The sequence below is a fragment of the Dipodomys merriami genome, unplaced genomic scaffold, assembly GCF_024711535.1.
Source record: "Dipodomys merriami isolate MVZ:Mamm:240054 unplaced genomic scaffold, mDipMer1.0.p SCAF_142, whole genome shotgun sequence".
NCBI lineage: Eukaryota > Metazoa > Chordata > Mammalia > Rodentia > Heteromyidae > Dipodomys > Dipodomys merriami.
Window position 1 is genome coordinate 1,500,838 of NW_027202738.1, and position 16,269 is coordinate 1,517,106.

Genomic DNA, 16,269 nt, shown 5'->3' on the forward strand with positions numbered 1-16,269 from the left:
GGGCGTGGGGACGGGGAGCAGACCCCACCCTCTGCCGGCCACTCACCGATGTAATCGTTGGACTTGCCGATGTCGTAGTCCCAGACCGAGATGTCCAGTGACTTCTTGGCCAGGTCGCTGTGTTTGATGTCATAGAAAAACTCCTGGGTGCAGTGCCGGGGGGGGGGTAATGAGCGGGAGGTCAGTGGCTGGGGCTGGGCAGCGGTGGGCATGGGATTCCTTCCCCGCCGAGCCCAGACCCCTGCTCCATAGCAGGGGACCCCGTTACAGATTCAGGTCACTGCAGGTCTCCCGGGCCTGCCTGCCCCCGCCCCCCCCAGCTCCTCAAGGACCCTGGAACTCTGCCCCTCCCTCCTGATAACGGCTTCAGAAATGGGGTACATTGAATACTTCATCTGATTTTTAAATAAAAAAAACATTGTTCTTATATACGTGATGTACAAAGGAACAATCTGATATTTAAGAAAGTAATGTTGCTGGGCGCCAGTGGCTCACGCCTGTAATCCTAACTACTCAGGAGGCTGAGATCTGAGGATCGTGGTTCAAAACCAGCCCAAGCAGGAAAGACTGTGAGACTCCTGTCTTCAATAAACCACTAGGAAACCAGAAGTGGCGCTGTGGCTCAAGTGGTAGAGCGCTTGCCTTGAGTTGAAGAGCTGAGGGACAGCACTAAGGCCCAGAGTTCAAGCCCCATGACCCACAAGAAAAAAAAAAAGAAGAAGAAAGTAATTGTTGGGCTTAATTATAAAACTCACTCGTGTTCATTGTTAAAACGAATAAAAATAAAGAGGCCAAAAAGGTATCCACCCATAACGCAGCTCCTCGAGGCCAGGGTGTACCTGTGTGTGGCCACGCTTTTTGCCAGTCCTGGGGCTTGAACTCAGGGCTTGGGTGCTGTCCTTGAGCTTCTTTTGCTTAAGACTAGCGCTCTACCACTTGAGCCCCAGCACCACTTCTGACTTTTTCTGTGTATGTGGTACTGGGGAATCAAACCTAGTGCTTCATGCATGGTAGGCGAGCACTCTACCACTGAGCCACATCCCCAGCCCAGTGGGTGGATACTTTATAAAACAAAATACCACTGAATGCACCGCATGGCGGCTTCGCTCTTCCCTTTATAACACTGGTAGAAATCAGCCAAGCGTGCAGGCTTCTGCTCCCTCACTGGCTGCATGCGGGGCTGGACCCTCACAGCTCAGGGTTCAGGTTGTTTTCAGTTTCCCACTGCCACAATGCTACCCCCAAACAGCACCCCAGCAGCTCAATCATACGTCCACCTGTCCACAGTGATTTATTTTAGATCCTTTCCAAGCTCGGGGTTTCTGAGCTGGAAGTAGTTTAAGATGGAGTGGGTGGTGGGTTGTTTGTGCACCACAAGAAAGTGGAGCATGGGCTGGGTACCGTGAGGCATGCCTGTAATCTCATCTCTTCAGGAGGTGGAGGTAGGAGGATGGGAGTCAGAGGGTGGTGCCGGCAAAACACGCAAAAGGGCTTAAATATATACACGCATGCGCATGTGTGCGCATGTATGAACGTGTGTATGTAACACACAGACACCGGCAACGTTGTTCTTTCCTTCAGGAGAAAAGCGGGCATTGCAGGCTGGGGGGGAGGCGGCTTTTGCTTGCTTCTTTGAGACAGGCTCTCTGTGTAGCCCAAGCTGGCCGGGAACTCGGGCCTGCCGATCTCAGCCTCCCGCGTGCCGAGATCACAGTCACGCTCAGCTAGAGGGGGTTTGATGGGTACCTTTGGGTACCGTATGAAGCTGCAAATATGTAACTCTTATCTACTCCCCCAATAAGTGGAGGTGTGTAGGCTGTGCAGGTTTTGGGGTGTTTGGGCAAACCTTCCGGGCATGCGCACCCATGCCCCATGCGCCCCACGCTGAGCACCAACGTGGTAAAGTTTCTTATTTATGACTCATTGAGTTTCAGGAGAGAGTAGAGCCAATGGCGGGGACCATTACCCAACATTTCACCCCTGGCAATCTTCCCGGAGCCCGACAGAGCGCGGAGCAGCCTCACCTCATTAAATTCGGGGTTCAGGGTTTTCTTCTTGATCTGAGTCTTGTGCTTGGCTTTCTTCCCCATGTCTGGTTTCAGCCACCTGGAAGGGGACAGGAGGGCGGCCGGGGGGTGAAGCAGGAGGAGAGAGCCCGGCACCCCACACGCCGAGCCGCAGGGCTGTGGAGCGCAAGCCCACCGCAAGGAAATGGCCACAGCATGGACCTGGTGCCAGAGCGGCCACTTCATACCCAGAAACGAGGGCCCAGAGGGACGGAGGCCCAGCGACGGAGGGCCGTGTCCCAGGCCCACAGCTCGGAGCCACGCCCAGCAGCCGTCTGTGCTCAGTGCCCCTTCCTCTGCTCCTTAGTCTCCTTCCTTGCCCAGGGCCTTTGCACATACAGACTTCTTTATCTAGAAGGCTCTTCCCCAGTGTGGGCACGATACCTGGTGCATGTAAGGTGCTGAATCAAGTGTTTTCAGGGTGAAAACAAACACCCTGAGACAAGAGTGGACAAAGGCAAATGCTCACTTTTGGAATGTCCACATAACACTCCTATTTGCCAATAGGGTGTCTCTGTTAGGAAGTGTTTTGCAGTAAAGTAAACAAAATGCACTTAAGCTACTCAGGGTTGGGGTGTTTAGATTCTGACTTGGGTTGCCACTGGCTGAACAGTTTTGAATGTGCCTCAGTTTCCTGATCTGTAAGAGGGCAAGCTTTTTATATTTACAGAACTGATTTTGAAGGTGTATGTGTGTGTGTGTGTGTGTGTGTGTGTGTGTGTGTGTGTTACTGGGCTTGAGCCAAGGGCCTTGTACATGCAAGGCAAGCTCTCTACCACTGAGACACATCCCCAGTTTTTGCCTTTTTTTGTTTTTTTAAAGAAGAGCTGAAGGAGCCAAATACCTGCTGGGACAGGGACTAACAGGGGCGTGGCCTCTGCTGGGCTGGATGGATGGAGGCGTGGCCTCTGCTGGGCTGGGTGGGTAGGGGGCGTGGCCTCTGCTGGGATGGGTGGGTAGGAGGCGTGGCCTCTGCTGGGATGGGTGGATGGGGGCGTGGCCTCTGCTGGGCTGGGTGGGTAGGGGGCGTGGCCTCTGCTGGGATGGGTGGATGGGGCGTGGCCTCTGCTGGGCCGGGTGGGTAGGAGGCGTGGCCTCTGCTGGGATGGGTGGATGGGGGCGTGGCCTCTGCTGGGATGGGTGATTGGGGGTGTGGCCTCTGCTGGGATGGGTGGATGGGGGCATGGCCTCTGCTGGGATGGGTGGGTAGGGGGTGTAGCCTCTGCTGGGTGGATGGGGGCGTGGCCTCTGCTGGGATGGGTGGGTAGGGGGCGTGGCCTCTGCTGAGATGGTAGGGGCGTGGCCTCTGCTGAGATGGTAGGGGTGTGGCCTCTGCTGGGATGGGTGGATGGGGGCGTGGCCTCTTTACTGAGATGGATGGATGGAGTATGGCCTCTTTTCTCTCCAGGACTGAGATTTGCTGTTAATGCAGCTCTCTAAGGCCAGGGCCTGGTGGTTACAGGATGAGCCCGGACAAAGCCAGATTGCTCCCTGGCACTGGGGTTCTGAGATGCTGGCGGGGGCACACGGCCGACTCCCTGGGGTATACGGAGTATATCATGCCAACCGCTCCCGTCCAGAGCTCTGCATGTGTCATGTGACACACGGGCCTGATGCCCAAGGTGTCACCCCGCTTCACTGTGCTGCCCTGGGCAGGCTCCTTCCCTCCCTGGCCTCTGTGTGCGAGGACTTGGGGGTCAGCCCCCTGGTCCTCCAGTTCATGGAGCCTGGGCCCCAGCTGCGGACTCACAGCTTGACGAACGGGTCTGAGTAGCCGTTGGCGTCCATGGCGGCCAGGTGCACGCAGCGCACGATGCCCACGATGAGGCCGCCCTGCTGCGTGCTGTACATCAGAGACACCAGGATCTTCCCGCGCTCCTCCACATCCCCCAGGCGCTCCACCTGCTGCGGGGAGGGGAACAGGGTGTGTGGACCCGGGGCAGGGATGCGACCAGCGCAGGATCAGCACCACGGACAGCAGCCACCTGGCGGGCCTCTGCATTGACCAGAGGGTGAGAGAACGCTCCAGCCAGCCCCAGGTCGGGCGGCCCAGACCCTCTGCTTTCAGACAGGCGTGGGTGGAGCTTTGCCCTGGCTCTGATCTGTGGCTTTCCCTGGCAGATGGCCCCGAGGTGTAGAGCAAGCTGGAAGCACCCAGCTGGAAGAGCCCGAGCCTGCCGGGGGCCATGGAGGGAGGAGGGGCCGCTGCTGCGGTGCGGCAGGTGGGCAGCTGTGGGGGAGGGGGTCTCGGACGAGGGGAGGGAGGCCAGCGCCCTCCGGAGCAGCTCGGGCCTCCTCCCCTCGGTGCTTACCTCCTCCTCATAGAGGGCCATGCCGCGGGCTGAGCCGGTGGTCCCTGCTCGCTTCATCTTGAGGAAGGAGACAGAAAGATAGTCAAGGTTGGCATGGAATGAACCGGAACCAGCCATGCCCTGTGGGACAGAAGCCCCTACCCATCTGACCCCCTTCATGTCCTGGCTGGCACGATGGATAGACCCAGGAGCCACTGATCCGGGCAGCCCCCAGACCATTGTCCTGCCCACCTACGGCCCCAGGGCGGCCCTCGATGGCTGCGCGCTGCGACTCTCCTTCCTGTGTCTCTCCCTTTACTGAGCGACAGAGGCAGGACCCCGCCCTTCACCCCGAGGCTGCCCTGGGGGATGCTGGCCCCCGGTCAGTGCTCAGAGACCGCGGCCTCGGCCCCCGGGGGGCCACCCCAGCCATGCGGGCACCCCACGTTCCTCCCCGAGATAAGGCATCTCAGGGAGCCCTCTGCAAAGCGACGTTGGAAAAGCTCTGCTGGTGACATGCTCCTGAAAACTGGAATTAGTCTTTGTTCTTTCTCAGGGGTCGATGCCACGTCCTGGCCCGCAAGCCATGGGGGGGGGTGTCCCCACAATCGCTGCCACTCACGCTCTGTCCTGGTGATTCTCACACAGCCACCCCTTACACACGTGCACACACTCATGCACACACGCACACTCCTAGGGGTTCAGTCCTTGGCCCAGGCCTGGAGTGAGAAGAACATGCCAATGGGACTTTAGGCCCAGATGTGTTCAGAAAAGTGATGGGCCGAGGGGAGCAGCCCTGGTGCTTAGGAGCCACGCCCCGTCCCCTGGGACACGGCCACCGCCGTGTTCAGTCGCCCCTCAGAGCTGCCCCGGTGCCGACCCGGGGGAGGGCAGCAGCTCCCGCCCCGTGGGACCTCGAGGGGGACACTCACAGGGATCACCCGCTCCAGGCAGATGTTGAAATTCTTTCTCTGGTTGGGCTTCAGTTTCTTGAGTGAGAATCGGGTCTCCCCGATGAACTCATTGTGGCCAAACTTGTCCTCATCACACACCGAGATCCTGAGGTAGGCGGGAAGGAAAGTAGCAAACACTGAGCTCCTACTGTGTGTGGAGAGCTCCCACTGTGTGCTGGAGTCCCGCTGTGAGCCACAGCTCCTGTGTGCCCGGAGCTCCCACTGTGTGCCAGAGCACCCACTGTGTGCCAGAGCACCCACTCTGTGCCAGGAGCACCCACTGTGTGCCAGGAGCTCCCACTGTGTGCCAGAGCACCCACTGTGTGCCAGGAGCTCCCACTGTGTGCCAGAGCACCCACTGTGTGCCAGAGCTCCCACTGTGTGCCAGAGCACCCACTGTGTGCCAGGAGCTCCCACTGTGTGCCAGGAGTTCCCACTGTGTGCCAGGAGCTCCCACTGTGTGCCAGAGCACCCACCGTGTGCCAGAGCACCCACCGTGTGCCAGGAGCTCCCACCGTGTGCCAGAGCACCCACTGTGTGCCAGGAGCTCCCACTGTGTGCCAGAGCACCCACTGTGTGCCAGGAGCTCCCACTGTGTGCCAGGAGCTCCCACTGTGTGCCAGGAGCTCCCACTGTGTGCCAGAGCACCCACTGTGTGCCAGGAGCTCCCACTGTGTGCCAGGAGTTCCCACTGTTTGCCAGGAGCTCCCACTGTGTGCCAGGAGCTCCCGCTGTTTGCCTGGAGCTCCCACTGTGTGCCAGGAGTTCCCACTGTGTGCCAGGAGCACCCACTGTGTGCCAGAGCACCCACTGTGTGCCAGGAGCTCCCACTGTGTGCCAGAGCACCCACTGTGTGCCAGGAGTTCCCACTGTGTGCCAGGAGCTCCCACTGTGTGCCAGGAGTTCCCACTGTGTGCCAGAGCACCCACTGTGTGCCAGAGCACCCACTGTGTGCCAAGAGCTCCCACTGTGTGCCAGAGCACCCACTGTGTGCCAGGAGCTCCCACTGTGTGCCAGGAGCTCCCACTGTGTGCCAGGAGTTCCCACTGTGTGCCAGAGCACCCACTGTGTGCCAGGAGCTCCCACTGTGTGCCAGGAGCTCCCACTGTGTGCCAGGAGTTCCCACTGTGTGCCAGAGCACCCACTGTGTGCCAGGAGCTCCCACTGTGTGCCAGAGCACCCACTGTGTGCCAGGAGCTCCCACTGTGTGCCAGGAGCTCCCACTGTGTGCCAGGAGTTCCCACTGTGTGCCAGAGCACCCACTGTGTGCCAGGAGCACCCACTGTGTGCCAGGAGCTCCCACTGTGTGCTGGGATCTTGCACAGCACTGGAAGAATGTGGTGTGTGTAGGAATGAGGCACTGCCATCCTGTCAGACTGCAGCCCTGCTGCTGCTCTTTCTCTTAATGGCTTCCCAGTAACCACTCCCTAGGTCCCTGGCTGCCCGGGGTCACAGCCTGCACGTGACCTTCACATTAATGGAACTAAGCAGTATATATCTTTAATGTTTTCTAACCTTATTTTGAAACAGGGTCTCAGATCCAAATCCCCCTGCCCTGCCTTCTGAGTGCTGGGATTACAGGCGTGCCTCTTTTATGTGTGGCTTCTTTTACTGCACATTCTTTCTGCAAGACAGCCACATGCGGCTGGCGTCTGCACTAAGGGATGCAACTAACCACGAATGGAAACTATTTGAAATAAACATCGCACTGCGCCAAACACGTATGGCCTTTCCTCATCAAAATCCCCTCAACAGTGTTAGCCTGGCTCTTCACACGCCAGTTATACTGCAGCAGGGGAAAAGTATATGGAGACACGGGCAGACTCCATGCAAACAGTGCGCAGATTTACAGAGGGACTTGGTACCCCAGGGATCCTGAAGGCAATCCCCACGGACACAAAAGCTTGGGTGAGTGTGTGTGTGTGTGTGTGTGTGTGTGTGTGTGTGTGTGTGTGTGTGTGTGTGTGTGTGTCAGTGCTGGGGCTTGAACTCAGGACCTGGGCGCTGTCCCTGAGCTGGGTCACTCAAGGCTAGTGCTCTACCACTTGAGCCATAGTGCCATGTCCAGCTATTTGCTGATTAGTTGGAGAGAAGAGTCTCACAGACTTTCCTGACTTTGAATCTTGATTCTCCGATCTCGGCCTAGTAAGTGGCTAGGATGACAGGCGTGAGCCATGGGTGCCTGGCTTTAGAAATACTTTGGTTTTGTAAAGGTGAAAAGGAAAATGGAGCTATGCAGAGGCTGTTTTAAAGCGTGGCCCTGGGAGGCTGGGTGTGGGGGTGGGGGGCCTGGGCCCCTCCCCCTGCCTGTCCCCCCTCCCCTCCCCCCCTCCCCCCCCCTCCCCCAGTAACCCAGCAGGCACCTGAGCGTCTTCCGCTGCATGTCCTCATCGGTGATGCCGTGGTACACCAGGGTCTCGTTCCAGACCGGGTTCCGTGTGTTCCGTAGGGTCTTCGTCCGGAGCTTGTTGGACTACAGCCCGGAGAAATGGACAGACAGACAGAGGCCTGCTTCAGCGTGGCAGGCTCTGAATCCCATCCTAGAGGGCATGTGGGTGGGGGCGCTGCCCTGTGGGGGTGTCCAGGGCCTCGGGGCTCCCCAATGCACGCACCCAGGGATGGCATCCTGCAGGGGGTGACAACCCTCAGCACCCCATCCCCAAGCTGTCCTGTGGGGACAGAAAGCAGATTCCTTCTCCCCCCCCCACGCCCCCCGTGACATGCTCCCTGAGTCTGTGAAGTCTCCTGTGTTGCCCTGGAGGGAGGCAAAATCCTTTCATTTTGTTCCAAGAGAGAAGGCTGACAGGCCATCATACACAGACAGGCGGCCTGGTGGTGGGCCTAACTCATACTAGTGTGTAAATGACTCCACTGGGCTGAACCGGATGCAGGGGTGTGGAGGGGTGGATCTTGTGGCAGTAGATGGTATGGGGCGGGGTGTGTGTGTGTGTGGAGGGGCCTGATTAAGGACAGGTGAGGGATCATCTTTAGTGAAGAGACAATGAGGCTGGGTGTGTGAGTGCATGTGTGTGTGCGCACGTATACACGTGTGCATGCCGTGTGCAGGCTCTGTCTTCCCAGGCATCGGACGCCTGCAGGTATATTCCCAAAAAAACTGCTGCCCTCCATGTTGTCAGCACAATGAAGCAGCACACACCCCAGGAGGGCGGTGTGCGCCCGGCCCCGCTGCCCTGTGGCTGCTCAGGCCAGACAGCAGGCCCCGGAGGTGAGCGGGAGCCGCTGGAGGCCGGAGCACAGGGCGGGGGCAGCGGCCTGGACCCGCCCTGGCCCAGCCCCGGACCCCGGCCCATGCCCCGGACCCCGGCCCGTGCCCAGGACCCCGGCCCATGCCCAGTGCGGTCCTCTGCTTGGCCCCCTGGATGGGGTTCTGCTGCTCGGGGCTATTTTGGGCTCCGAGCTGTGAGCCCTGGGTGCCCGCCAGGCCGCTGTGGCAGCCCGGGCCATATGGTACCTTGCTGGCCCCTGGCAGGAGGTGCAGCTTGACGTAGGGATCAGCCAGGCCATTGGAATCCATGGGCTTCAGTCCCTGGGAGAGAAGGTGATGTGTGAGGGCCCGGTGGACCGCGGGCTTGGCTGTCACGGGTGGTGGCAGAGCCCCTGGCTTCTGTCCCTCTGTCTGTCTCTTCCAGAGAGAGAGACAGAGACAGAGAGACAGACAGAGAGAGAGAAGGGCGCGGTGCTGTGGAAAGGGCCTGGGAGTCGGGTGGACAGGGTTGCCAGAATGTCACTCCCAGGCTATGTGGCCTCAGGCCGCTGTCCTAACCTCGCTGGTCTCAGGGTCCCCTCCTGGCACTGGGGACACAGCACAGTGAGAGTCGAACGCCATTTCCCCTGGCTCTTCCCACACAACCACCAAGGCTCTGATGGGAGAAGACGCCCGGGAGGTGGGGGTGGGCGAGAGGAGGGGGGTCGGGAAGATCCCAGGGCGTGGCGCCCGCCCCAGCACCCCACGCTGAGACCTCAGGCTCTCCACCACGCCGCGGGCTGCGAGGGGCTGTGTGCGGGGTGAACTTGACCTTGTTCCCACAGCCTGCAGACTCCGGGGCTCAGGCACTGTTCCCCTGCCCCCTCCCAGGCAGCGCCCGGCCCCTGCTGCCCGTGGTGTGGGAGCCCCTGGGACCCCACTTCTGCTGCTGTACCCTGATGTCTACATCTGCAGAAGCACAGGGCAGACATGGGAGTGGACCGTGCTGTGGCCATGTCCGCTGCCAGGCCAGCCTGGCGTCCCCTCCCCGGGCCCTCCACGGTCCCCTGGCTCCCAGGAGGGGGCCGCACCCCTGCAGGACCCCCAGGACGGGGGCCGGGGCCCAGGCCAGCAGCACCCACCTTGGCCTTGATAATGGTGCACTGCAAGGAGCTGTTGTCCTGCTCGTAGAGAAGGCTGAACTCCAGGGCGCCCAGCGTGGCTGGGCAGCACAGGAAGAGGACGGACGACGTTTGGTTAGACATGCAACAAACACTCCCTGGCACTTACTGAGAGTCCAGCCAGGCATGAACCTTCACCGGGGATATCCCACCCTGACGGTGACCTTCCCTGTTCATGATGCCCTTCCTCAGGTGCGATGACCTTCCCTCAGGTGTGATGACCCTTCCCCAGGTGTGATGACTCTCCCTGGGTAATGGCTTCCCCTGGTGTGATGACTCTCCTCAGGTTTGATGACCCTCCCCCGGTGTGATGTCCTTCCTCCAGTGTGATGACCCTCTTTGGGTGTGATGACCTTCCCTGGGTGTGGCAATCTTCCCTGGGAGTGATGACGCTCCCTAGGTGTGATGTCCTTTCCTGGGCATGATGACCCTCTTTGGGTGTGATGACCCTCCCCGAGTGTGATGACCCTCCCCCGGTGTGATGACCCTCCCCGAGTGTGATGACCCTCCCTGGGTGTGGATGACCCCCCCCCGTCCTGTGTGATGTCTTTCTCTGGGTGTGATGACCCTCCCCCAGTGTGATGACCCTCCTCAAGTGTGATGACCCTCCCCGGGTGTGATGACCCTCCCCGGGTGTGATGACCCTCCCCCGGTGTGATGACCCTCCCCGGGTGTGATGACCCTCCTCAAGTGTGATGACCCGCCCCGGGTGTGATGACCCTCCCCGGGTGTGATGACCCTCCCCCGGTGTGATGACCCTCCCCTGGTGTGATGACCCTCCCCCGGTGTGATGACCCTCCCCTGGTGTGATGACCCTCCCCCAGTGGGGCTCCCTGAAGTGCCACCCACTGGCTTCATCAGAGTCGTAGCTGTTGGCCTCCTCCTCGTCCTCCTCGGGGGGTGGCGGCTGGCGGGCGGGGGTGGGGGCTGGCTGGGCGGAGGTCGCAGGGACTTGGGGATAGCGGCCCGGCGGGTGGGCCCGGTCCTCCCTGGCTCCAGCCATGGCGAAGCCCTCGGCTGCCCCCGTCCTGTCCTCCCGTGGTGGCCCGGTGGCCCCTGGGTGGCCGGGGTCACTGGGAGCCCCCTCTGCAGGGAGAACGGGAGAGGACGGGAACGCGATGATGGAATCTCCATTTCTGGGGCGGCTCTGAGCACAGCTCCAGTCCCCCCAGAACCAGGGGACCCCGGAACATGGCCGCAGATACGGCAAAGCTGGCCGCACAGGACACGGTGTGGGGGGTGGACAGTGCCACGCAGGATGCGCTGGAATGTGGGCTGAGGGACCCAGGGCAAGTGACCGAACGTCTCTGAGCCTTAGTTTCTCAATGGCGCCGGGGGAATGTCCCGCTCGGGAGGGCCGGCTGCCGTTGCTCTGATGGCTGCCAATGGCGGTGGTGTTGGGGCCGTGAGTGATGGTCACTGGCCCTGAGCCTGGGCCCAGTGAGTTCCCCGGGGTATTCACATGTGGGTTTGCTCAGTTCCCTGACACCCTGTGAGCTAGGTCCTTATACTAGGTGAGGAACTGGGGGCTCAGAGAAGCTCAGCCACCTGCCCAGGGCCACACAGCAAGGCGGTGAAGCAGGGCCGGAGCTCAGCCTCATGGTACGGCTTTGCGTGCCTGCTGTCTCAGCTCGTGTCGCCAGGGGCGGTCCAGTGTGTGCCACGGGGGTTGCTCAGCCCTCCCCAGGCAGGAGTGGGGTGCAGGCCAAGTTGGGGAGGCCCAGCCACTCAGGAGGAGGTGCACTTGCCTGGCCTCTGCTCTGGAAGGCGTCCTGCTGGTGCTGGCGGGGCTCTGACGGCCCCGGGGGGCCCTGAGGGGAGAGGGGGTGTGGTGGGGGTGTGTACCTCCTGCTCTCCTCTCCCCTGTCCCGCAGGGCGAGGTCCCAGCAGGAGTCCCCCTAGGGGGCTGGGGGTCAGGGAGGCCAGGTTTGAGGACTGTGGGGGGGGGGTGAGGCCCAGGGGCAGAGCTTGGCCCAGGGTCCTATCACAGCACCCCAGCACTGTGCGAGCTCCCCAGGCCTCGGCATCCTTGAGGCAGTGCTGGTGAGCTGGGGTGGGAGGGAGACCTGGTGGGGGATGAGGTGTCCCCCCCACCCCGCCCGCTCCAGGCCCAGGGCATCAGGAGGGCGCAGGACCCAGCGCTGGCCGCGGCTTCTCCCCAGCCCCCTCTCTGTTTGAGGGCTGGAGGGCCGGGCCCTGGGGGGGCGAGGGGCCCGTGGCAGGCACCTGGCTGTGCGGGCTGAGGGGGCGCTGGGCTCGGCCCTGAGGCTGGGGTCTGTCTGGAGGCCTGAACGGAGTTGGCCCGCCTCAACCCTGCGGGGAGAGAGAGGACAGAGCCGTGGTGAGCACAGGGTCTCACGAACACACACACAGATGCACAGACACAGACACAGACACACAGACACACACACACAGACACACACACACAGACACACACACAGACACACACACAGACACAGACTCACAGACACAGACACACAGACACACACACAGACACACACACAGACACACAGACACACACACACAGACACACACACACAGACACAGACACAGACACACAGACACACACACACAGACACAGATACATACACACAGACACAGACACACACACACACAGATACATACACACAGACACACACACACAGACACACACACAGACACACACACACACAGACACACACACACAGACACACACACACAGACACACACACAGACACAGACTCACAGACACAGACACACAGACACACACACAGACACACACACAGACACACAGACACACACACACAGACACACACACACAGACACAGACACAGACACAGACACAGACACACAGACACACACACACAGACACAGATACATACACACAGACACAGACACACACACACAGATACATACACACAGACACACACACAGACACACAGACACACACACAGACACACACACAGACACAGACACACAGACACACACAGACACAGACACACACACACAGACACGCACACACAGACACACACAGACACACAGACACACAGACACACAGACAGACATACACACACACACACACACACACACACACACACGGCCGCGCACACGCAGCAGGTGGCAGCCGGATCTCCACAGGAGATGGTTTCCGCCCCGGCTGCTCCTAGCTTTCCTCTGTCCGTCCCCCCGTCCTTTGCTCTGCTCAGAAGCTGGGTGTGCGGCCCCTGCCTGCAATCCCAGCCCCGGGGAGGTGGAGGCACAGGACCACCCGGTGTGTGTACAGAACAGCCAAATGACCGCGTAGCAATGGCACTGAGAAGGTTTCCACTCAAAACAGCTGGCCGGGGGTACGCATTGTCACGGGCGGGCCCTGAAGGCGTTTCCCTGAGTGAAGGAAGCCAGGTGCAAAGACAGGCGCTGTCTGACTCCTCTAAGTCAGCATGGAGAAGAGTCACGTTCCCAGAGACAGGGGGAGGGCAGGGGCTTCTGCGCTCCTGTGCTCCCCCCCCCCAGAGGTGGGAAAAGGGGGGGCACTGTTCAGTGGGCACAGAACTGCAGTCTGGATCATGAATGCGTCCTCTGCAAACCCGTGCATGTGCTTCATGCCACTGGCTAAAACAAGAACCGTCACATGGAATATGGTGCACATAGCCGAGCCGGTGGCTCACGCCTGTCATCCCAGCTACTCAGGAGGCTGAGATCTGAGGACTGTGGCTTGAAGACAGCCAGGGCAGGAAAGTCTGTGAGATTCTTATGCCCCATGAACCCCCAAAAAGTTGGAAGTAGAGCTGTGTTTCAAGTGGTAGAGTGCCGGCCTTGGGTGGAAAAGCTCTGGGATAGTGCCCAGGCCCTGAGTTCAAGCCCCAGGATGGGCACCAAAGAAAAAGATATATATAGTTTATAGAAATCATAAAACCGCACACCGCATGCTAGGTTGTAGTGAGGGAAAGCGAGCACGTGTGTGAAGCACTGGAGACTTGACGGCAGGAAGCAAGCACACAGCAATCATTCTGTGAAACCGCAGACGGATGGGTAGTCTTTCTCTGCCCCCTCCCCCGCAACCACAGGCCCGTGACTGCGTCTGACAGCAGTGAGTATGTGCCCAGTGCATTTGCCTAGCAGAAGGGGAAACTGAGGTGCTAAGCCATGGACCATGATTTAGAAAGCCAAGAGCAGAGGGTAACATGGAACCTGAATGTTCAGGTCTGTAAACCTCTGTGCCCCTTGCTACACAGGCAATGCCACCATGCCCAAGTTTCTCAGGGCTGTGGGACACAGATCTGTCCAAACTAACAGGTTCCTCAGAGGCCGGGGTTAGCCGGTGTTGTGGTTCACACCTGGGAGGCAGCGGCAGGAGGATGATGGTCTGAGGCTGGTCTGGGCGAAGTTAGTAAGACCCCGTGTGGCAAAAAACAAAAAAGCAAAAGGACTGGGAGCGCGTGTAGCTCACGTCTCTCCAGTGCTTAGTAAACATGGGGCCCTGAGTTCAAGTCCAGCATAGAAAAAAAAATCCAGGGACCAGAGACTCCACCAGGAGTATAGCAGCGGTCATCAACGCCTTGGCCTTGCTGGCCACCCCGTCTTCACCAACAGCAGTGGCCAAGGGAAGGAAGAACAGGAGTGTTTGGAGGGAAGCGTCCTCACTTTACATAAGGCTGGGAGGCTTTTCTCTCAGGGGGGCAAAAACCAACTACGTTTATCTCACATGAGCGGTGAGGGCAAGAGGGACACAGCCAAGGTGACGCAGGTCTGGAGCTTTAAGCGGTCGTGAATCTCATCCTTTGTCTACCGTAGACGATGACCAGAGTCGAGCTCGGAGCACTGTACAGAGCAGGTGCTCAGTGAGCGAGGACGCGCCCATCCCTCCCGCTCCCTGCACCGGCCGCGTCTCACCTGCCGGGCTGCGGCTGGCGTCCCCAGCGCCTCCGCCATGGCCCACGTCCCGGCTCTCTGGATCCCTGGGTGGTGTGTTCATCTGGGCCTCAGAGGCCCTGCGCACTGGAGGCCCGTAGCTCCCTCGCCCAGGAGCAGAGGCCAGGCCGGGGCCTGGCAGGAGAAGCAGGGGTTGAGCAAGAGAGAGGGCAATGGAGGTCTGAGCAAAAGGAATCCGGGACTAAATTTACCTGTCTTATGACCAAGACTCCTTCTCTCCTCAGTGTCACCTGGAAAGAGAGAGAGGGAGAGGAAGAGAGAGGAAAACATGGGAAGCACCGGTCTTGTGGAGTCTGGAGAATTACTGGTTAAGAAGCCCGCAGAAGGGTTCATCGACCCATCCTGAGACCATTCAGAGGAACCAGTGTAGTGGCATACATCTAGAATTCCAGCTATCTAGGAGGTGGAGCGTGGAGGGATCACTGTCTGAAGCCACCTCAGGGGGAACGGAAAGGGAGATTCCATCTCAATCTGGGCACGGCCACTCTCGCCTGTCTTCTTGGCTCTTCAGGATGCATAAACAAGAGCGCACTGTGGTCTAAGGCCACAGCCCAGGCAAACATGTGAGACCCTATCTGGAAGGTAATCCAAGCAACGCAGGCTGGAGGTTGTGGGTCAAGTGCTCAGCAAGCGCAAGACCCTGAGTTCAATCCCCGATATGGCCAAAAAGAAATAGACAAGAAAAACAAAGGCTTCATCCCCATTTCTCCCCTGCTCTGTCTCCTACTTACAAGTCTCAGCATTTCCTTCTTTTTTGCTGTTGTTGTTGCCAGTCCTGGGGCATGAACTCAGGGCCTGGGCACTGTCCCTGAGCTCCTTTGTTCAAGGCTAGCACTGCACCACGTAAACCACAGCTCCACTTTCAGCTTTTTCTGTGATTAGAGATAAGAGTCTCACGGACTTTCCTGCCTGGTCTGGCTTCGAATAGCGATCCTCAGATCTCAGCCACCTCAGTAGCTAGGATGGCAGGTGTGAGCCACCGGTGCCCAGCTGTGTGGTAGTTCCTTTACAGGTGCAGCAGAGGAGCACATGGGTGAGCTTTGAACAGTTGCACGACACGATCTTTGCAGCCGAGAGACCAGCAGCTCAGGATGCTGAGCGGGGTGCCTTGTTCAGGGCTGTGTCTGCTGAGGACCTGGTGATTCTTAGCAAGGAGCAGAAACTGCTCATGCTTTGCCAGGAAGAAAGCATTTGCTGAAAACCTCAGGGTGTGTGTGTGTGTGTGTGTGTGTGTGTGTGTGTGTGTGTGTGTGTGTGTGTGTGTGTGTGTGTGTGCGCGTGCATGCTGGGCCAGGCTCTGTGAGAAATCACCTTATAGGAGACACCCCAGAAAGCTCCCACTAGAACCTTTTTTGTGAGCACCCCTGGAGTCACCAGGCAGGCCACCCATGCGCAGTTTTCCCTTCAGTGATTACCAGGACGTTATCTGGCCAGTCCCAGTGGTCTAATCCTATTAAGACGTGTTGTTACTGTGATTGCTTTTTAAAAAAAAAATTTTTGCCTTTCACTTCTACTCATTATCTTAATAATGAATAATTCTTGGTCAGGGCACAGTGGCTCCTGACTATAATCCTGGCCACTCGGGAGGTGAAGATCAGGAGGATCATAGTTTAAGGCCAGTCTGGGCAAAAAAAAGTTCCTGAGATCCCTCCTCCCATCTCA

General features: G+C 59.1%; 1 protein-coding gene across 3 annotated transcripts in view; it reads right to left on the minus strand.

Moving 5' to 3' along the window:
* Nucleotides 1–16,269, minus strand: part of LOC138826366 (rabphilin-3A-like) — a 53,636-nt gene that overhangs the window by 2,389 nt on the left and 34,978 nt on the right. For all 3 annotated transcript variants that reach the window (XM_070021451.1, XM_070021450.1, XM_070021452.1), the window contains 13 exons: nucleotides 14,799–14,837; nucleotides 14,569–14,721; nucleotides 11,923–12,009; nucleotides 11,445–11,507; nucleotides 10,546–10,782; nucleotides 9,658–9,737; nucleotides 8,783–8,857; nucleotides 7,674–7,783; nucleotides 5,290–5,416; nucleotides 4,379–4,435; nucleotides 3,817–3,971; nucleotides 2,025–2,106; nucleotides 47–143 (listed from right to left, as the gene is read on the minus strand). In XM_070021451.1, coding sequence (XP_069877552.1) covers nucleotides 47–143; nucleotides 2,025–2,106; nucleotides 3,817–3,971; nucleotides 4,379–4,435; nucleotides 5,290–5,416; nucleotides 7,674–7,783; nucleotides 8,783–8,857; nucleotides 9,658–9,737; nucleotides 10,546–10,782; nucleotides 11,445–11,507; nucleotides 11,923–12,009; nucleotides 14,569–14,721; nucleotides 14,799–14,837 — 1,362 coding nt within the window. The remainder of the gene's footprint in view (nucleotides 1–46; nucleotides 144–2,024; nucleotides 2,107–3,816; nucleotides 3,972–4,378; nucleotides 4,436–5,289; nucleotides 5,417–7,673; nucleotides 7,784–8,782; nucleotides 8,858–9,657; nucleotides 9,738–10,545; nucleotides 10,783–11,444; nucleotides 11,508–11,922; nucleotides 12,010–14,568; nucleotides 14,722–14,798; nucleotides 14,838–16,269) is intronic.